Source organism: Falco peregrinus, chromosome Z, assembly GCF_023634155.1.
Source record: "Falco peregrinus isolate bFalPer1 chromosome Z, bFalPer1.pri, whole genome shotgun sequence".
NCBI lineage: Eukaryota > Metazoa > Chordata > Aves > Falconiformes > Falconidae > Falco > Falco peregrinus.
The window spans coordinates 74,778,982-74,793,903 of NC_073739.1; the positions used below are offsets into that span (position 1 = coordinate 74,778,982).

At 55.5% G+C, this 14,922-nt stretch overlaps 2 protein-coding genes across 2 annotated transcripts; both read left to right on the forward strand.

Annotated features, from left to right (window-relative positions):
• Nucleotides 1-1,374: 1,374 nt before the first annotated feature.
• CCL21 (C-C motif chemokine ligand 21) lies at nucleotides 1,375-3,853 on the forward strand. Its single transcript, XM_005234831.3, has 4 exons — nucleotides 1,375-1,532; nucleotides 2,117-2,237; nucleotides 2,353-2,530; nucleotides 2,864-3,853. The coding sequence occupies exons 1-3, from the start codon at nucleotides 1,418-1,420 to the stop codon at nucleotides 2,513-2,515; spliced, it is 399 nt and encodes a 132-aa protein (XP_005234888.2). The 5' UTR covers nucleotides 1,375-1,417; the 3' UTR covers nucleotides 2,516-2,530; nucleotides 2,864-3,853.
• Nucleotides 3,854-10,828: 6,975 nt separating this feature from the next.
• On the forward strand, nucleotides 10,829-13,989 carry CCL19 (C-C motif chemokine ligand 19). The gene is made up of 4 exons (XM_005234830.3): nucleotides 10,829-10,985; nucleotides 12,126-12,249; nucleotides 12,611-12,707; nucleotides 13,092-13,989. The coding sequence occupies exons 1-4, from the start codon at nucleotides 10,928-10,930 to the stop codon at nucleotides 13,110-13,112; spliced, it is 300 nt and encodes a 99-aa protein (XP_005234887.2). The 5' UTR covers nucleotides 10,829-10,927; the 3' UTR covers nucleotides 13,113-13,989.
• The last annotated feature ends 933 nt before the right edge of the window (nucleotides 13,990-14,922 follow it).

Here is a 14,922-nt window from a genome sequence, read left to right on the forward strand (position 1 = left end):
AAGTCCCGGGGCTGCACTCCAGGTCACTGGCAGGGGCCTGGTAGGAGGCTTGGACCCCACTGGCATCGAATAGACCCCATCTAGGCTCTGCATCCCACTTGGGTTCCCAGGACACGGCTGACATGGGCAGTGAGACTGGGGCTGGCCGAGGAGCTGAAAGCCAGGATGGGTGAAGGGGGGCTGTTAGCAGTGGAGTGGTGAAGCTGGGGGTGGCATGGCAAAGGAGGTTCCTTGTTAGTGGGGGCTGTGCAGGGGAGCTGGAGACATGCTGGGGCCTGGCTCTTCTCAGAGGGTAGGGTGAGAGGTAGTGGCACCGGATGCATCAAGGGAAATTCCAATTAAATAGTGGGGAAAACATTTTCAACATGAGAACATTCCAAGCACTGGAACAGGTTGCCCAAAGTGGTTGTGGAACCTCCATCCTTGGTCTGTTCTAGACCATGTTGTGGTGACTGCATGAAAATGTGGAGGTGTCTGGCCATCCCCTCCTCAGAGCAGGACCAATGTTACAGCGGGCTGCTCAAGGTTTGGTCCAGCTACATGGCCACCTCTTTGGGTGGCCATTGCCACCACAGGGGTGCCCTGAGAGCTCCTGTCCAGCTCCTGCAGTCCACTTCTGCACAGCCCCCATCTTACCAGGCATGCCCAACCTTTCCCACTGCACAAGGTCACACCGTTGTGACCATGGGACTTTGTATCTTGCCTGTGTTAAACCTCAGGAGGTTTCTACCAGCCCATTCCTCCAGCTGGTGGAGGTTCCCACTCATCCTCAGCTTCCCACAATTTGGCACCAGCACCAATGTATGGTGGGCTGTGCTATCTCCCCCAGTGCCATTCACAGTCTAGCCCTTGTGCCTCCCAGCCCTACAGATGTGTTCAGCTGTTCAGGGAGGTCCCCAAGGCAGCCAGACAGGGATGGAGGTCTGGGGGCTGGGATCTGGGGTCACCCTGAGCCCCTTCTCTCACCTGTGTGGGTGTGTGGCTTGGCCTGGGGGCAAAGCACAAGGTGGGAAAGCAGAACATATCAACTCCTTGGTTTCCCTAATGGCTTGGCCACCTGCCAGAGTCCCTGCCCTGGGAACAAACAGGCAAGCAGCAACATCCGACCCTCTGAGAGCAGGTAGTGGCAGGTTGTGAGACTGAGTAGGAAACAGGAGCCCACAAACTCATTTATCCGTGATGGGGGCCATGTCTCCGCCATGCCCCCCACCTGGCACCCTGTGCCATGATGGGCAGCTGGGAACAAGACAGGACGTGTCTGTAAAGGGGGGCTTGCAGCTTACAGGAATCCCCCACCCTCCTGCTTCTGCATCACCCAGCCCTTGGCTGACTGGTGGGCTGCCTGCCAGGCTGGCCGAAAATGAAAGCAAAGCGTCCAGGGATAAATAGGAGCAGCCTCAGCACAAGGCAGCAGTGCATGTCCTGCTCCCCAGCCTTGCCCAGCTTGTCACCCCTGGCACCCACCATGGCGCTGCGCCTCCTGCTGCTGCTGCTCCTGCTGGCTGCTATCCTCGCCATTACCGAGGCTCAAGGTGAGGGGTGAGACGCCCTCCTGCCCACCTGTGGGGTGGGATGGGGCAAGGGATATGGGTGTTTGACAGGGTCTGCACAGGGTGCTGGGTGGTGCGGTCGCAGTGTGTGGTGGGTGTTTGTGGGGTGTTTGGGTGTGCGGATGGCTGCGGGTGTGGGGTTTGCAGTGCAGTTGTGTGTTGGTGTGTGTGTTTGTGCACCTGATAGGTGTGTGGCCTTGGCTTGCAGGGCTTGCTTGGCTTGGGAGCGTGTCTGTGTGCATGTGGCTGGTGGGGCAGCAGCACCCCGAGCTGAAACACGCAGGCAGGAGAACGAGGTTCAGTCTCTTTGCAAGGAGCTTGTCTCTGCCTGTTTCCCCTCTGTTGGCGGTGAAATTGGAGCCACATATCCCTGGGGAAGGGTCTGACCGGCAGCTGGGCACTGACACTGAGAGCTCCTACACTCACGTGCTGCTCCAGCATCTCTCCCACAAATGACACCAAACGAGCCCTGTGCCATCGGCCAGCTGTGCTGTGCTGCCCTGGGGCTGGGAAGGTGCCCTGGCTCTGTGAGGGTCTGAAATCCCACATCCTGCCCTTTCCCCCAGGCATTGGCAGCTCACCCTCTGACTGCTGCCTGAAGTACAGCCGGAAAGCCATCCCCAGCAGCTGGGTGAAGTCCTACAGCCTCCAGGGACCTGAGTCGGGATGTCTGCTGCGTGCTGTTGTGTAAGTACCTTGCTATGGTTGAGACCACTGCGATCGGTTTGGCTCCAGCCGAACACTCCTTCTCCATGTCCTCCTCCTGCCCAGCCCTAGGGAAACTTTCTGCCTGCACCCCCAGGTTTACCACCAAGAGGAACAAGAAGATCTGTGCCTCTCCCACTGACTCTGCTGTCCAGAAGCTGATGGAGAACCTGGACAAGAAGGTCAAAAATAAGAAGAAGAAGGGACAGCCCCCACGTCCCAGGGGCAAACCCAAGCAGCAGAAGCAGCAGCGGGTCTAAGTCAGGCCTGAAGAGGTAGGCAAGGGGGAGGGGGGAGCAGCAGGGTGATGGGGTGAGGGTGCTGCCCCCCTTCCGAGATCCATCTTCATAAGATGCCAGGCATCCAGCTCGTGGAGCTGAGCCTAGTAGGGCTGCCAGAGCCTTGACTGAAGCACAGAAGCATTTAGGGCATGGCTCCCTCCTGGTCTGTGCTTGCCTTAAAATCAGATTTGTTTCTGGAGCTGCTGGGACAAGGCAATGCTTTGGGGACACGCAAGATGTGCCATGCAAGGCAATGGTATCCCAGCTGGGGTGGGTGATCTCACTGAGACCCTCTCCACCTCACTGCCCCCTCCTTGCCCTCCTTAGGACGGACGCCTTCCCCACTGACGACCGACCCACTGCCTGGCAATGGACATCCACAGACCACCCGCACACCCACTGGCCCCAGGGCGAGGACAGGGCTGGCGGAGAGGCTGCCCTTGGCTCTGAGCCGCCTCAGCGCTGCTGTGCCTGCCGCAGAGATTCACCCAGCCGGGACCCCTGCACCGGCTGGGTGCTCTCGGCAGTCAGGGGCACCTAGGTCCTCACTCGCCGCACAGCCGTGCCAGCGGGGACCTGGACCCACATGGGAGCTGGGCTGTGGCCTCGAGCGGGATGTGGGCAGCCTTCCCACCAGAGGGGATTTCTGTAGCCTGGCAGGATGGCAGCTTTTCCTATGACTTTTTTTTGGGTTTTTTATACATTTGTATTTATATTTAAAGACTATGCTTTCATTCAATCTTCCTGGAAGGCTTTACTTCTGGCTCCTTGTGCTTCACAGAGTACCCTTTATGCTTACAGGCTGGCTTTTCTGGAAGATTGCTCTTATTTTTCTACCAAATAAACGACGGCTGTGTTTCATTTCTCTCTCACCTGTTTCCTCCTTTTTGGCTTGCAGGGCTGTGGGGTGCCAGGCCGGTCCCACATTCCCGTGGCCCTGCCCAGGCTGCTTGCTGGGCGCTTCCTTGCAGAGCAATTAATAGCAGCTGGGATGGAGAGTTTGAGGACAGCAGAGGTGACAGTGTGGCTATGTGTCTGGGCTGTTCTAGGCTTTCTCTTTGGCTTTTATAACATGCTTTTGCAGTGTAGTGTGGAAGAAGATAGTCAGGATTTATCCTTTTCATTTATTTTTTTTTTTAGATATAAAATTGCAATGAAATCAGAACAAATTGTTAATTTTAGTGGAATTTTACCCTTTTATCTCCCTTGGTTTTGCTGTGATTTGCAGTGATCCAGACATTATTAGGCCAAGTATTCTGTTTTCTGGGAGGAAAAAAAAGAAAGGAAAAAAAAAAAAAGGAAAAAAAAAAGAAAGAAGCTAAAGAAAGTCTTATATACTTTCTTCCCAAATCTGAAAAGCCCACTTGGTGAAAACTGCGTGTGCGGCTGTGCACATAGGGGAATAGAAGACTTCGAAAAATTCATCGCAGACACGCTGCAGCTGTTTGAGAGCAGCTCTATCCCAAACCTTCAGTAAAATAAGAACTCACTAACCTGAGGACACCAAAAGGTGAGACTGCAAGTAGAGGGGGGACAGATGCCCAGGACAGGGCTGGTGGGGAAGTAGATTCTCCCTGTGCTTGCAAACCCCCTCCAGCATGCTGAGAAGAGGCAAGTCGAGCAGCTACACTGCAGCTGCAAGTGCTATCTGCTCGCAGAGACTTCAGGCACGGACTTTGGTCAGTAAAGGTCTATTAAGTCATATAATTGCAATAATAGGATTTGCAGAGCTTGATAGTATCAGCAAAGGCTGTGTGTTGGCTGGAGTAAAGCTTGTAGCTGAATGTTTCTATCAAGCACGTTTATCTGGCTTGATTGCTTTATTAGGCAGGCATTTAGGTCTATTATTTTAAGGCTGTGTAAAGAAACTGTGAAGTCCAAGATACCGCTGTGAGTATGGGACGGGTGCTGAGCTGGCTCTGTGCTGCCCTCACCTCCACGTGGGAGTATGCAGCCATCTGCCAGACCAGCTTTTGGACAGGATGTGAGGCAATAAAATATATCCTTTACAACCAAACGCACTCATTCTGGCTGTTGTGACGGGCTTTGATGGGGTGGGAAGGGCTGTGCGAGGGGCTGCTCTCCTGCCCTGTACACATCATCCCATGGGTCCTGGCTTTTGTAGCACTGCCGGGTGCTGCATCCCTGGAATGCAGGGGCTGGCAGCTGCTGGTATGGGGAAACAGGACCACATAAATTCCCTCCCGCGCAGCTGTGTTGCCCAGCAAGATGAAGTTGCCTTGTTTGCTCAGCCGTCCCCACCAAGGGGTCCTGAGGTGCCAGCAAACATAAGGGCACAAAATGGTTTTGTACGTGATGTCCTTTGTTCACGGCTGAGCCCGTCCCTCCAACTCTGACGCCCCCAGACAATCAGCGCTTGCTCAAAGCAGGGGCTGTGTGCTTCCAGCCACTTTGGGAAAACACCACTAAAACAAGTTATTAACGAGGCTGTGCTCTGGCCTGGGCTTTGCTGGGAGCCTGGGAACTGACACCCACGCACGGAGTCAGCTGAGGCTACCATGGGAGGGCTGGAGGCGGCCCTGTGTTTGCTGGGGATGCGCTGCATCCAGCCCTGTGAGACTGACCCTTCCTTCTGTAAGACTCCTTGTTGTGCTGGTGGTGGTGTCAGGGGATTGTGAAACGATTGCAAAAAAACCCTGGAAATGAGGCCCAGCTGAATATGTCTGCAACCACGATCAGCAAAGCACAAGCAGATGGCAGGAGTGAGCCAGCATGTGACATGTGTCCTGGTGGCTCTGTGATTGCATATGTAAACACCACAGGGGTGTTTTTTTTTCTCTTCAGATGATAGGTGGGCATTGGGCTAAAACAGGTTATAAAGATGTGCCCATGGGGGTGCTCTAATTTACCCTAAAATTTACCCTGAAAGCAGGGCTTGTGGAAGAGCACTGGCATTTGTCCCATGCTCAGGCACAGATAGCTACTCAGGAAGGCACACATGAGCATGGACACAGATGACAAATGCAGTCCCAAGTGTGCCTGTGCCTGCACACACACGGACATTTGCACACCACTTCCAGCTTTACTGCAGAATGCTGCTTTTAAGGAAAATAATGTGTCAGTGTTAGTGAGAGCTATTTGCTGGTGAGGCAGGTGGCCACAGTGCTGCCATGGTGAGATGGCACCACCAAAACACCTCTGAGGAGGTTCCCTGCGAGAGGCTGAGGGGAGCGGCAATGGGGTAGGATCTTCAGTGTGCAGCAGAGGCCAAAACCCTTTCCGCACAGAGAAGCTGAATCCACAGGCCCCAGCGGATACAACCGATGTAAAGAAGATGCTCTAAGATGATGCCGCAGTGAAGCAGCAGGGGAGGATTCACACAGTCATACCCCTGCGCAGGGCAAACCTGCTGCTTTGCCTCACGTGCAAAGACAAGGCAGCATCAATGCGGTGTGTGCCGGGGCAGCAGGCGTGCAAGGGCTGTACGAGCCTGCCTAGGCGTTCGGCAGGGAAAGCGAGAAAGTTACAACCATGTCAAGCAGAGCAAAAAGTTAGGAGAGCTTGGCCACCCTGGAGCAGAAAGGTTTCAATGACAGCAGAAAGTAGCCAGGCAAGACAGAAACCACGGAGTGTAGCCAAGAAAAGTGAGGACTTGAACACAGGCCAAATGATTAGCTCAATTTTTTAGTTGGCGCAGACAGTGCTCTGGGCTTGTGCCCAGAGTGTGCCGGACTGTGACGCCAGGCTGAGCTCCAGCACGGCTCACCTGGAGACACACACACTGGCTCCATCCCCCTGCCCCACGCCATTCCCAAGAAGCAGGATCTGGCTATGCTGCAGCGGCCCGACAGGTGCCAAAGGCTGTTTCTGGGGCTGCATGGGTGCTAGAGGGGCTATGGTTTCTAGCTGAGCCTTCAAGGTCTGTTTTGGTGCTCTCTCCACCAACACTGCCTTCTGGGGTCTGCCATGGTCTTGATTGCAAAGAGGAGGTGGGAAAGTGGCTGGTGGGCAATAGGGACTCCTAGCCTCCCTGCCTCAAGGTATTTCCTAGTCCTGGCCGTCTCTTGGCACCCATCTTGTCCTAGAGGTCCCCAGCCCAGAGCATCCTCTCAACCCTTTCTTTGCCTACATGTAGCTCCCAACCACTCTCCCTCCCCCTGTCCTCTGTTTTTCTGGCTGGAGACCCTTGGTTGTGGGGTGTCCTCATGCTGCCGGTCCTCCTTCTACTCCCCCAGACCTCCAGGTCCTTCTGCTTCCCTCCCATCCTGCTGGAGATTGCAGACCTGCTCCTGGGCTGCAGCTCTCCAAGGCATGGTGGTAGAGCATCTGCTATCCTCTGAGGATGTCCTGTGGTGGGGCCAATGTGAACTGTGTCACAGAGCTGCATCAGACCAAAAACCTTACAGCCTCCTCTGTCCAGTGTCAGTCTAAAAGCCAACAGAACAGTGAAAGGGAGCAGCCCCCAAGGGTTTGGTCCATCCCATGTGCTTTTAGATCTGTCCACAGGTGAGTTTGTTGTGCAGCCTCACCAGGAATCCTTCCTGTCAAGCCACATGGGAGATGGCAAGGAAATTGCTGATGGGCTGCTTTTCGCACAGGTCTCCAAGCTGTTCCCCAGCCACCTTCTTGTGAAAACCCAGGAGAGGCTGCAAAGAGGTGAGGACAAGGCAGCATGATGGCAGGGAGCCAGGGCTGGGGGCATCCCACTTAGCTGCTGACATCTTGGTGATGTCATAGCACATCTAACGACATTTGCAGGAAGCACCTGGCTGGGAAACTACGCAGCCCAAGGATGATGCTGAGGGACACGTGTGTTGCAGGGACCCTGGGAGATGGGTGCTCACCCAGGGGATGTTGAGCCGGACCCAGGTGAAAGGTCTTGGCTCTGCTGCCCATCACCTGTGGTGACCTCAGCATCAACGACGCTGAAGCCAATGAGTGTTAGGGATAGACGGATTCTAACAGAGCAGGAATTGGCACCTTCTGCATCACACTTAGCCAGATCCTTAGGACCATCTCTGATCCCTCTGGACAAAGGCGTGACTTGCTCTTTTTTGACCCTTAACTCCATTTAAATTGGTTTGACTGGGTTCTCTCAGCTAGAGGAGATCCAGTGGGGCTCCAAGCCCCATGGGCTGGCAGTGGTCCCAGTCCTCATGCTGCACTAGAACCGGGACTGCAATGGGAGCTATGCGGGAGGCTCCCTTGTGCTGGGAGTTGCAAGGGAAATTGAAACAGCTGCAACGCCTGCCCAGTATTTCCCAATGAGGTGAATGCAGCCAGGCCAGATCCTGCCCTAGGGACTGACTATGCCTGGAATTTGCTGAAATTCCCCCTTTGCCTTTCCAGCTCTGTAGCTCAGAGGTGCAAAGCAGAGCACCACAAGGTACCCCAGGAACATGCCAGAATCCACACACTGGTGGGGAGCAGCTGCCCTGGGGGGTCCCACAGCCAGCAGATCTCTGAGAGGGTGGCGGCATGGCTGCTGCTCCCCAAGGAAAGCCAGGGGATGGAGGGGATGCTCACATGGCCCATTTACATTTTGATGGGTTGGATTCCCATGGGGATCCCCTCATATGCGTGGTTTCCACTTTAATTAACAACTGTGTTATCAAGGCTTCTGCAGGGGTGAACACTCAGGGATGCTTTGTACTGCCTGTGGTGTCCTCGGGGATGGAGCTCCAGCACTCCCAAATTGCTCTGGATGAGGCTTAAATGGGTCAGCACACACAATGCTCTCCCCTCTTCCCAAATTCCCCTGACCCTTCCCTGCCTGCATGTGCCTCTGAAGTGCCTGGACCCCGAAACATCCTCTCTTCTCCATCTGCACCATCTCTTCAGCTCTGTGAGGGGGATGGGGTGACCTCCCTGCATGCCACAGGGATGCACTTCAGAGATGACCATTCTCTTCTTAGAAATCCCACTGACCCCACTGAAGGTGGGGGGAAACCCATCACATCCCCCTTTCGCAATGTAAGTGGAAAGCCCCCTTCTTTACCCTCCGGTGTCCCTCATGGGGAGCAGAGGTGACTGGAGCAGCCATGCTTTCACCCACTTGGCACCCAGACAGCTGCCAGGAGGAGGCAGAGGCTCTCTTTCCTGCCCATGGGTCAGCAGGCACTGTAAGCAGCTGAAAGGCAGGGACTCCCCTGCAGCCAGAGGCCGTTAAGGGGTTCACCCCGAGAAGGACTGTATTCCCAACACTGAACACGCTTCTTCTGGTGTGTGGCCAGCTGGGAGCCAGCAGCAGACGGTAGTCACAGGGAAGTGGCTGGGGACACCTCCCACTTGCCAAGGGGACCGGGACCCCAGCAGTGCCTGGAGGGGTGTCCCACAGGATGGGAACCCCAGCACCCCTTGGCAGCCCTTGGGCATGCTCCAGTAGTTGCCAAACCCACCGAACAGGCAAGGAGGTGAGGGCATGCTGTCAGGCAGCACCCCTAGCACCCCTTGTCAGTGGGTCGGGGCTCTGCTCTTGGGACCCCCTTTTTGCAGGGGGCTCTGAGTTTGCAGAGGGAGGAGCCAGCTCTGGGTTAGAAGCAGTTGCTCATGTAGGTCTGACCACCAGCACCCAGGAACTGTCACCTTCCCTGCTGTGGCATCTCTTTGGTGCACCCTGGGGAAATCAAGCGGAGACCAGGTCCCAGAGCCAGCCTGAACCCCCAAACCCACAGGCAGGCTGGGGCTGATGACTGACACTAACCCTCCACCACCTAAATTCCCCTTCTGCCAGCCAAGATTTCTCTCCAATAGTTTGTGAGTGCTAGAAGAAGGCAGGTGCTGACTGAAGTTAAGCTGGCACATCCTGTTTGTGCCACTCATCCAGCCTACCAGCCCCTGCGTACCCCTTTGGCACAGTGCCAGCTTGCTGGAGCACAGGAGCACAGGAACGGCTGGAGGCCATGCTCTCCTGACAGGGGACACCACCTCATGCAGGAGGCTTGTGCCAGTGCCAGTGCAGGGATGGAGAGCCTTGGCTGGTGGTATGGCTGGAATCTCCTCTTGCTTCTTACCATGGAGCAGGCAAGGAGCAGAGCTCACTATCTCCTACTGCTGAGAGGAGCAGAGGGACCCACTGAGGTCCCTGGGTCCCATCTGTGTGTCTTGTCCTCTGGTAGATATTTGTCCCTGTGGAAGGGCTGTGCACTGCTCTCTGTCAAGGTGCTAGGGCAGGCTGGAGCTGGAGCAAGGGAGAGGGGGTAAGGACAGAGATTCTGCTCCAGGATTTGTTCACCCTGTGCGGAAATATTTTTCCTACCATCAACAGGAATTTCCCTGGGTGCAGCTGGTGCATTGCCTTTCATCCTGCCCTGGGCCCCTCCAAGAAAAGCCTGACTCTGGCATCTCTCCAAATCCCTACAAGGCAGCTGCTGGCGGCAGTGAGACCCCCTTCACCATTCCCTCCCTGGGCTGCACAGCCCTACTGCTCTCAGAATCCTGCATGCTATGTATCAGGGGTGAAGCAGGGTGGTGAGGGCACATCACTGCAGGTGGCACTGACACTGTGGTGAGTCACCATCCCAAGGAGAAACAGCTCCCATCCCTGCTCTCCTGTGAGGGTTTTGAGCTGGAGTGCTGGTCTTCACTCCCTGCAGTGCCCACGCAGCTGGTGAGCTGCTGGCACCCAGCGCCATGCACACAACTTCTGTGGGGGATTTCTTCTCTTGTGCTGAGAAAGCCTGTTTCCAGGAAGATCTGTAGCTGCCTTTGGCTATCAGCCCACTGAGACACCTGGAAACCAGGTTGTTTTTTGGTACATGAGATTGCAGACCTGGAGCAGAGCATGCTGGTTGAGATCTCCTCCATCCACTAGCTTTGGATGTGCCTGCCAGGCAGGCACTGGGGAGGGCAGGGGGAGCAAGCCAGTCTCCCCTGACCAGATGGGGAAGATCAGGGGGAGCCAGGCATTACCCCAGCACCAATACGTACACAAAAAGTGGGGCTGCGGCAAGTTGTCCCCCCAGCATCAGTGTGTTGAGCCTATGCAATATCTAATGAGAATGTTCCAGAGATGTCCTGAAGAAGTGACTGGGAAATGTATGGGGTGAGACCACCTATGTGCTTGCCCAGGGCCCTGGGGCACTTTTGCAGGGTAAAGGGACCCTGGAGCTGCTCTGGCCCTGACCAGCAACCCCTGTGGCTCAGGTGCTGGCAGTGGAGGACAGAAGCTGTTTGGCTCTGACCAGCTGGTTGCAGGGAAAGCAGTCAGGATATTCGGGAACTGCTCAAAGATTAAAATCAGCCTGTGGCAAGACTTGTTGCAACTTCCCACCCCTCTTCCCCAAAAGAAAGTGAAAGCCACAAACTGGAAGGATAAATAGGCAGCAGGAAGCACCAGCAGCAGAGCGCAGGGAAGCTGTGCGGAACTCATCTCTCCTGCCTGGAGCACCATCACCTTCCAGCCCACTCTCTGCCAGCCTCAGCAGCAAAATGCAGCGGTTGTATCTTCTCTGCTTCTGTCTCCTGGTGCTGGGACGTATCCTGGATGGTAAGAGGGAACCTCTCAGGCTGACTTTCTTGTGGAAGGGAGAGGATCCAGTTTCTTGCTCTCTTTTGTATTTCCAGCAGACTTTTAGAGGGACCCATGGCTGGGGGTCTCTTGCAGTCCTCCTCCATCTTCTGCTTGTAACCTGTCCCAGAGGGACTCCGTCCTACCCAAAGTCCAGGCAGGAGCCTGCAGAGCACTGGCGCTGGAAAGCTGCACTTGGGAAAAGCCATGGAGCAATCGTGCCTCCCAGTGCCCTAGTCCAGCTTGTGCACACTGGGCTGGGATCACCTTGGTCCCAGTCTCCCCAGCACAGTGGGGGAGCAGCCCTAGCACTCTTTGGCCAGTGGCAGGGCTGGGGTTGGGAGGGGAGGTGTGTGTTAGGGCAGAATCCATGCCTGAGGGGCTGCTGGTGTTGGACACCGGGGCTGCACACATTACAGCTGTCTGGGTATGTGACACCAGGCACTCTGCTCTGCTGCAGGCAGCTGGGGCAACCTACACCTTGTGATGTTGCACCACACCTTGCTGCCTGGGATTACAGGCATCCCTGGGCACTGCCAGCCTTGATGGGCATTAACAGTGAATACAGCATTTGCTTGGAGGATGGCTGAGGTCCCCTACCCCACAATGAAGTGCTGACAGCTGTGTCCATCAGATGTCACAGGATTAATCGGCGTGGGATGGGCTGGTGATGGAGTAGCTGCAAGATCTGTGGCTTCTTCAGCAAGTAAAGCTGAAGTCATTTCCAGCCTCTTGGGAATGGGTGTCTGTCTGTATTGCAGCATACTGAAGCTATGTGAAGACCCCTGTCCTATCTTGCTTGCTGCTGGTCTGGCCCTGGGGGTGCGGGAGGGAGCCAGGCATGCAGAAGGGTTGCCGTCTGCCAATTTGCTCTTTCTCAACTCCTTTGCTTTCTGTCAAAAGGATGCAAAGGGTTCCTGGTGCTGGGGCATGGGAGCAATAAAGTTTGTGCCTGCATGTGCAGCCAGGGCAGTGTGTGAGGGCATTGCTGGTAGGCACTGTTCTGCCCCACTCCGCTGGGGTGGTCCTGCAGTCCCTTCACTCTCTGGGAAGGCTGGGTGAAGAAGCAGCCAAACCAGGGAGAGCAACCTCAGCATCCACTGTGTGTTTCTCCTCCAGTCCACGGTGGGAACAATGTCCTTGACTGTTGCCTGCGGACAAGCGAGAAGCCCATCCCACGCCGGATAGTGCAGGATTACCGTCTCCAGCTGGTGCAGGATGGCTGCAACATCCCAGCTGCTGTGTAAGAACCCCAGGGTGTTGATGGTTGAGACACAAGAACCCCAGACTGGTGATGGCCAAGAGATGGACCCTGTGGGGAGGCAGGAAGGGAGGCAGAGCAGGGTGGAGGAGGGATTTCAAGCTGGGTTTGGGGGAGAGGGATAAGGAGTGTTGTGGAAAAGACCCTGGAGATCAGAAGTTCAATCAGAGCAGGACTTTCTGGGAGGGTAAAACCTGGGACAAAAATCAGGGAAGAGTCATCTCAAGGTAGAGATGGAGGAGGGCAGTAAGGGAGGCAGTGGATAAGAGCTTGAGATGTGCTTGAGCATCCCTGGGGTCTCTGCTCAGCTCATCTTGGGTTTTATTCCCCATGGGCCTGGCAGGTTCATCACCACAAAGGGCAAGCGCCTCTGTGCTCCCCTTGAAGCCCTGTGGGTGGTTCGCCTCCAAGAGAAGCTGGATGCCAGCTCTGCCAGGAAGGTAAGAGCCGTCCCTATTCTCAGATGGGACTGGGGGAAGACTGGGGGTGGGTTTACCCAAATAAATGCAGCCCTGGGGCTGTTGCCCACCCAGTGCCACCCTGGGATGAGCCCAGTGGGTGCCACAGGAAAAGGCACTGGGAGCAAACCCCTCCCCAGTTCTGCCCTGCAAGCTTGGACTTCGTAATTTGTGCACTTTCACAGGGAGGGCTTGTAATGAGTTCTGTGGGTGCTTTGCAAGGCCTGCCAGGTCCCCACTTCACTACTATGGCATGGCTGGGGGAGGTCACCCCTTGTTGACCACCCTGACTGCAAGGAAGGGACTCTGAGAAGGCTCCTACACTGAGGATCACAGCCATAACAGCTGGTTTTTTCACTTCCCCAGGCCAAACCCAAGGGCAAGTAGCCTCCGAAGAAGCCTGTGGCTGTCCCCAGCACCTGGAGTGGGGCTGTCTCCCAGCTGTGAATCTGAAGCTAACGGAGCCAACCTGCTTCCACCTCCAGCCACAGGGCCAACCCTCCTCGGGATTCGTGTCAGTGCACTGGGCTGGGCAGAACCCTGCCTGCTCTCTCTTTTTCCCTCTGTCTCCACTGTGACCCAGTAACCTGTGTCAGGCTGAGCTGGAGGCTGCTGGACCAGACACTCTGCCACCTTTGCAGCCTGGAAGATGGTTGATGGACTATTCTGCAAGATAGGTTTGGGGGGATCTCAGCCTTCCCTTCAGTGCATCAGCTGTGACCTCCAGGGCTAGTTCTGATCCCTTTAGTTTCTATTGCCAGCTCCATGCCCAAGTCCTTCTGCATCCCTGGGAAGGGCTGACAGGACAGGACAGTGTGGGCATGGATAGGAGGGATGGAAATGTTCATCACTGGCCATGCACTGTGCTGATCCCTTGCTGAGCACAACCTAAATGCCCTTGGGCAGATCGTGGCCCATGTGGTTACCCTCTCACACCCTGACTTTCCCTCCACCATTTCCCCTCCTGCCCTTCCTTGCATGGGTAAGGTAGAGCCAGTAATGCAGTGGTGACAGAGTGGGCAGTGATGTTGCCCTCAGTCCCTGCTGTCCTCAGGGAGTTGGCACCCTGCTTGGTCCCCCAGCCTGCCATCATGTTCAAACCCTGCCCCACACCCCTGCCTTGGCAGGGATGCATGAGCAGCGTTCAGACTGCTCTCAGGTATTTGCTGCTAGATCTGTTTGATGTGACAATTACGGGTGTAAATTGCTTCTTTTCTCTCTTCTTTATTGTGCTGTGAATTTGTTAAATAAAAAGAAAAGCCAGTGTGTGGTCAGCTTGCCTCATGTTTGAGCCTGAAGGGCAGCATGGAGTGTGCAACATGCAGCCAGCACTGCCGGTGGTGCCTCAGTGGCAAAGGGGCTGCTTGGGTGCGAGGTGGGGGAAAGGGGCTTTCATAAGGGTAAAGGATGCTTTCTACAGCAGCTGGGCTGCAAGTCTCTCCTGGGAGTCTCTCAGCACCACGGTGAGGTGAGCACCCTGCTCTGCATTGCTTGGCCAGGCCGTGGGAGCAAGGCCCCCGCTGGTTGTATTGCAGAGATGGGGTGGGAGGGAGCATGGCAGTATTGCACCATCCAGCCCAAACCACTTCAGTCCCACCAGCGCTGCAGCTGGGCTGCAGCTTCCCAGCTCCCACGGGAGCATGGGACACAGATGAAGAGCTGCAGGAACAGGAGCTTTGTCCTTGCAGTGAAAGGAAACTGAGGCACAGCATGGCCGATCAGTTTGGTGCTTGCTAGCAGGTGAGGTGCAGGCAAGGAGAAGGAGTTTTTGGGGAAAGGGAGGCAGGTGAAGACACCTGCTTCTGGGCACATCAATAGATAAGTCATGGAGGGCAGCAAACCAGGTCCTGCCCTGCATCAGTGATAAGCCAGGAGTCCCTGGTCATTTTCCCCCCCGAGCCTTGGGTCTCCTGTGGCTGTGCACTGGGACTACGGTCTTGCTGACCCAAAGTGGTCTTACGTCCCCTTGGAAACTACCCTTTTGCCTGGGCCATGCAATGTCTAACAAAGCTGCTCCATTCAATTGAAGCATGGGCCGAACATGCACGAGTGGGATTTGCATGGCCAGCAGCCAGGCACCGTGCTCTCCTTCCAAAGACCACAATGTCAAACATGACTGGCCACAGTGTTAAATTATTTACACTGTCCCTGGCCCAGTTTTGGTGCCAGCCAGCAAGCCTGGGCAAAGGCTGGGAGT

Bases quoted from the DNA above. Each gene is read 5' to 3' on its own strand.
- CCL19 (XM_005234830.3), top strand. From the start codon at position 10,928: ATGCAGCGGTTGTATCTTCTCTGCTTCTGTCTCCTGGTGCTGGGACGT. The intron at 12,250-12,610 runs GTAAGAACCCCA...TGGGCCTGGCAG, and splicing joins TGCAACATCCCAGCTGCTGT to GTTCATCACCACAAAGGGCA. The intron at 12,708-13,091 runs GTAAGAGCCGTC...TCACTTCCCCAG, and splicing joins ATGCCAGCTCTGCCAGGAAG to GCCAAACCCAAGGGCAAGTA.
- CCL21 (XM_005234831.3), top strand. From the start codon at position 1,418: ATGTCCTGCTCCCCAGCCTTGCCCAGCTTGTCACCCCTGGCACCCACC. The intron at 1,533-2,116 runs GTGAGGGGTGAG...CCTTTCCCCCAG, and splicing joins CGCCATTACCGAGGCTCAAG to GCATTGGCAGCTCACCCTCT. The intron at 2,238-2,352 runs GTAAGTACCTTG...CTGCACCCCCAG, and splicing joins TGTCTGCTGCGTGCTGTTGT to GTTTACCACCAAGAGGAACA.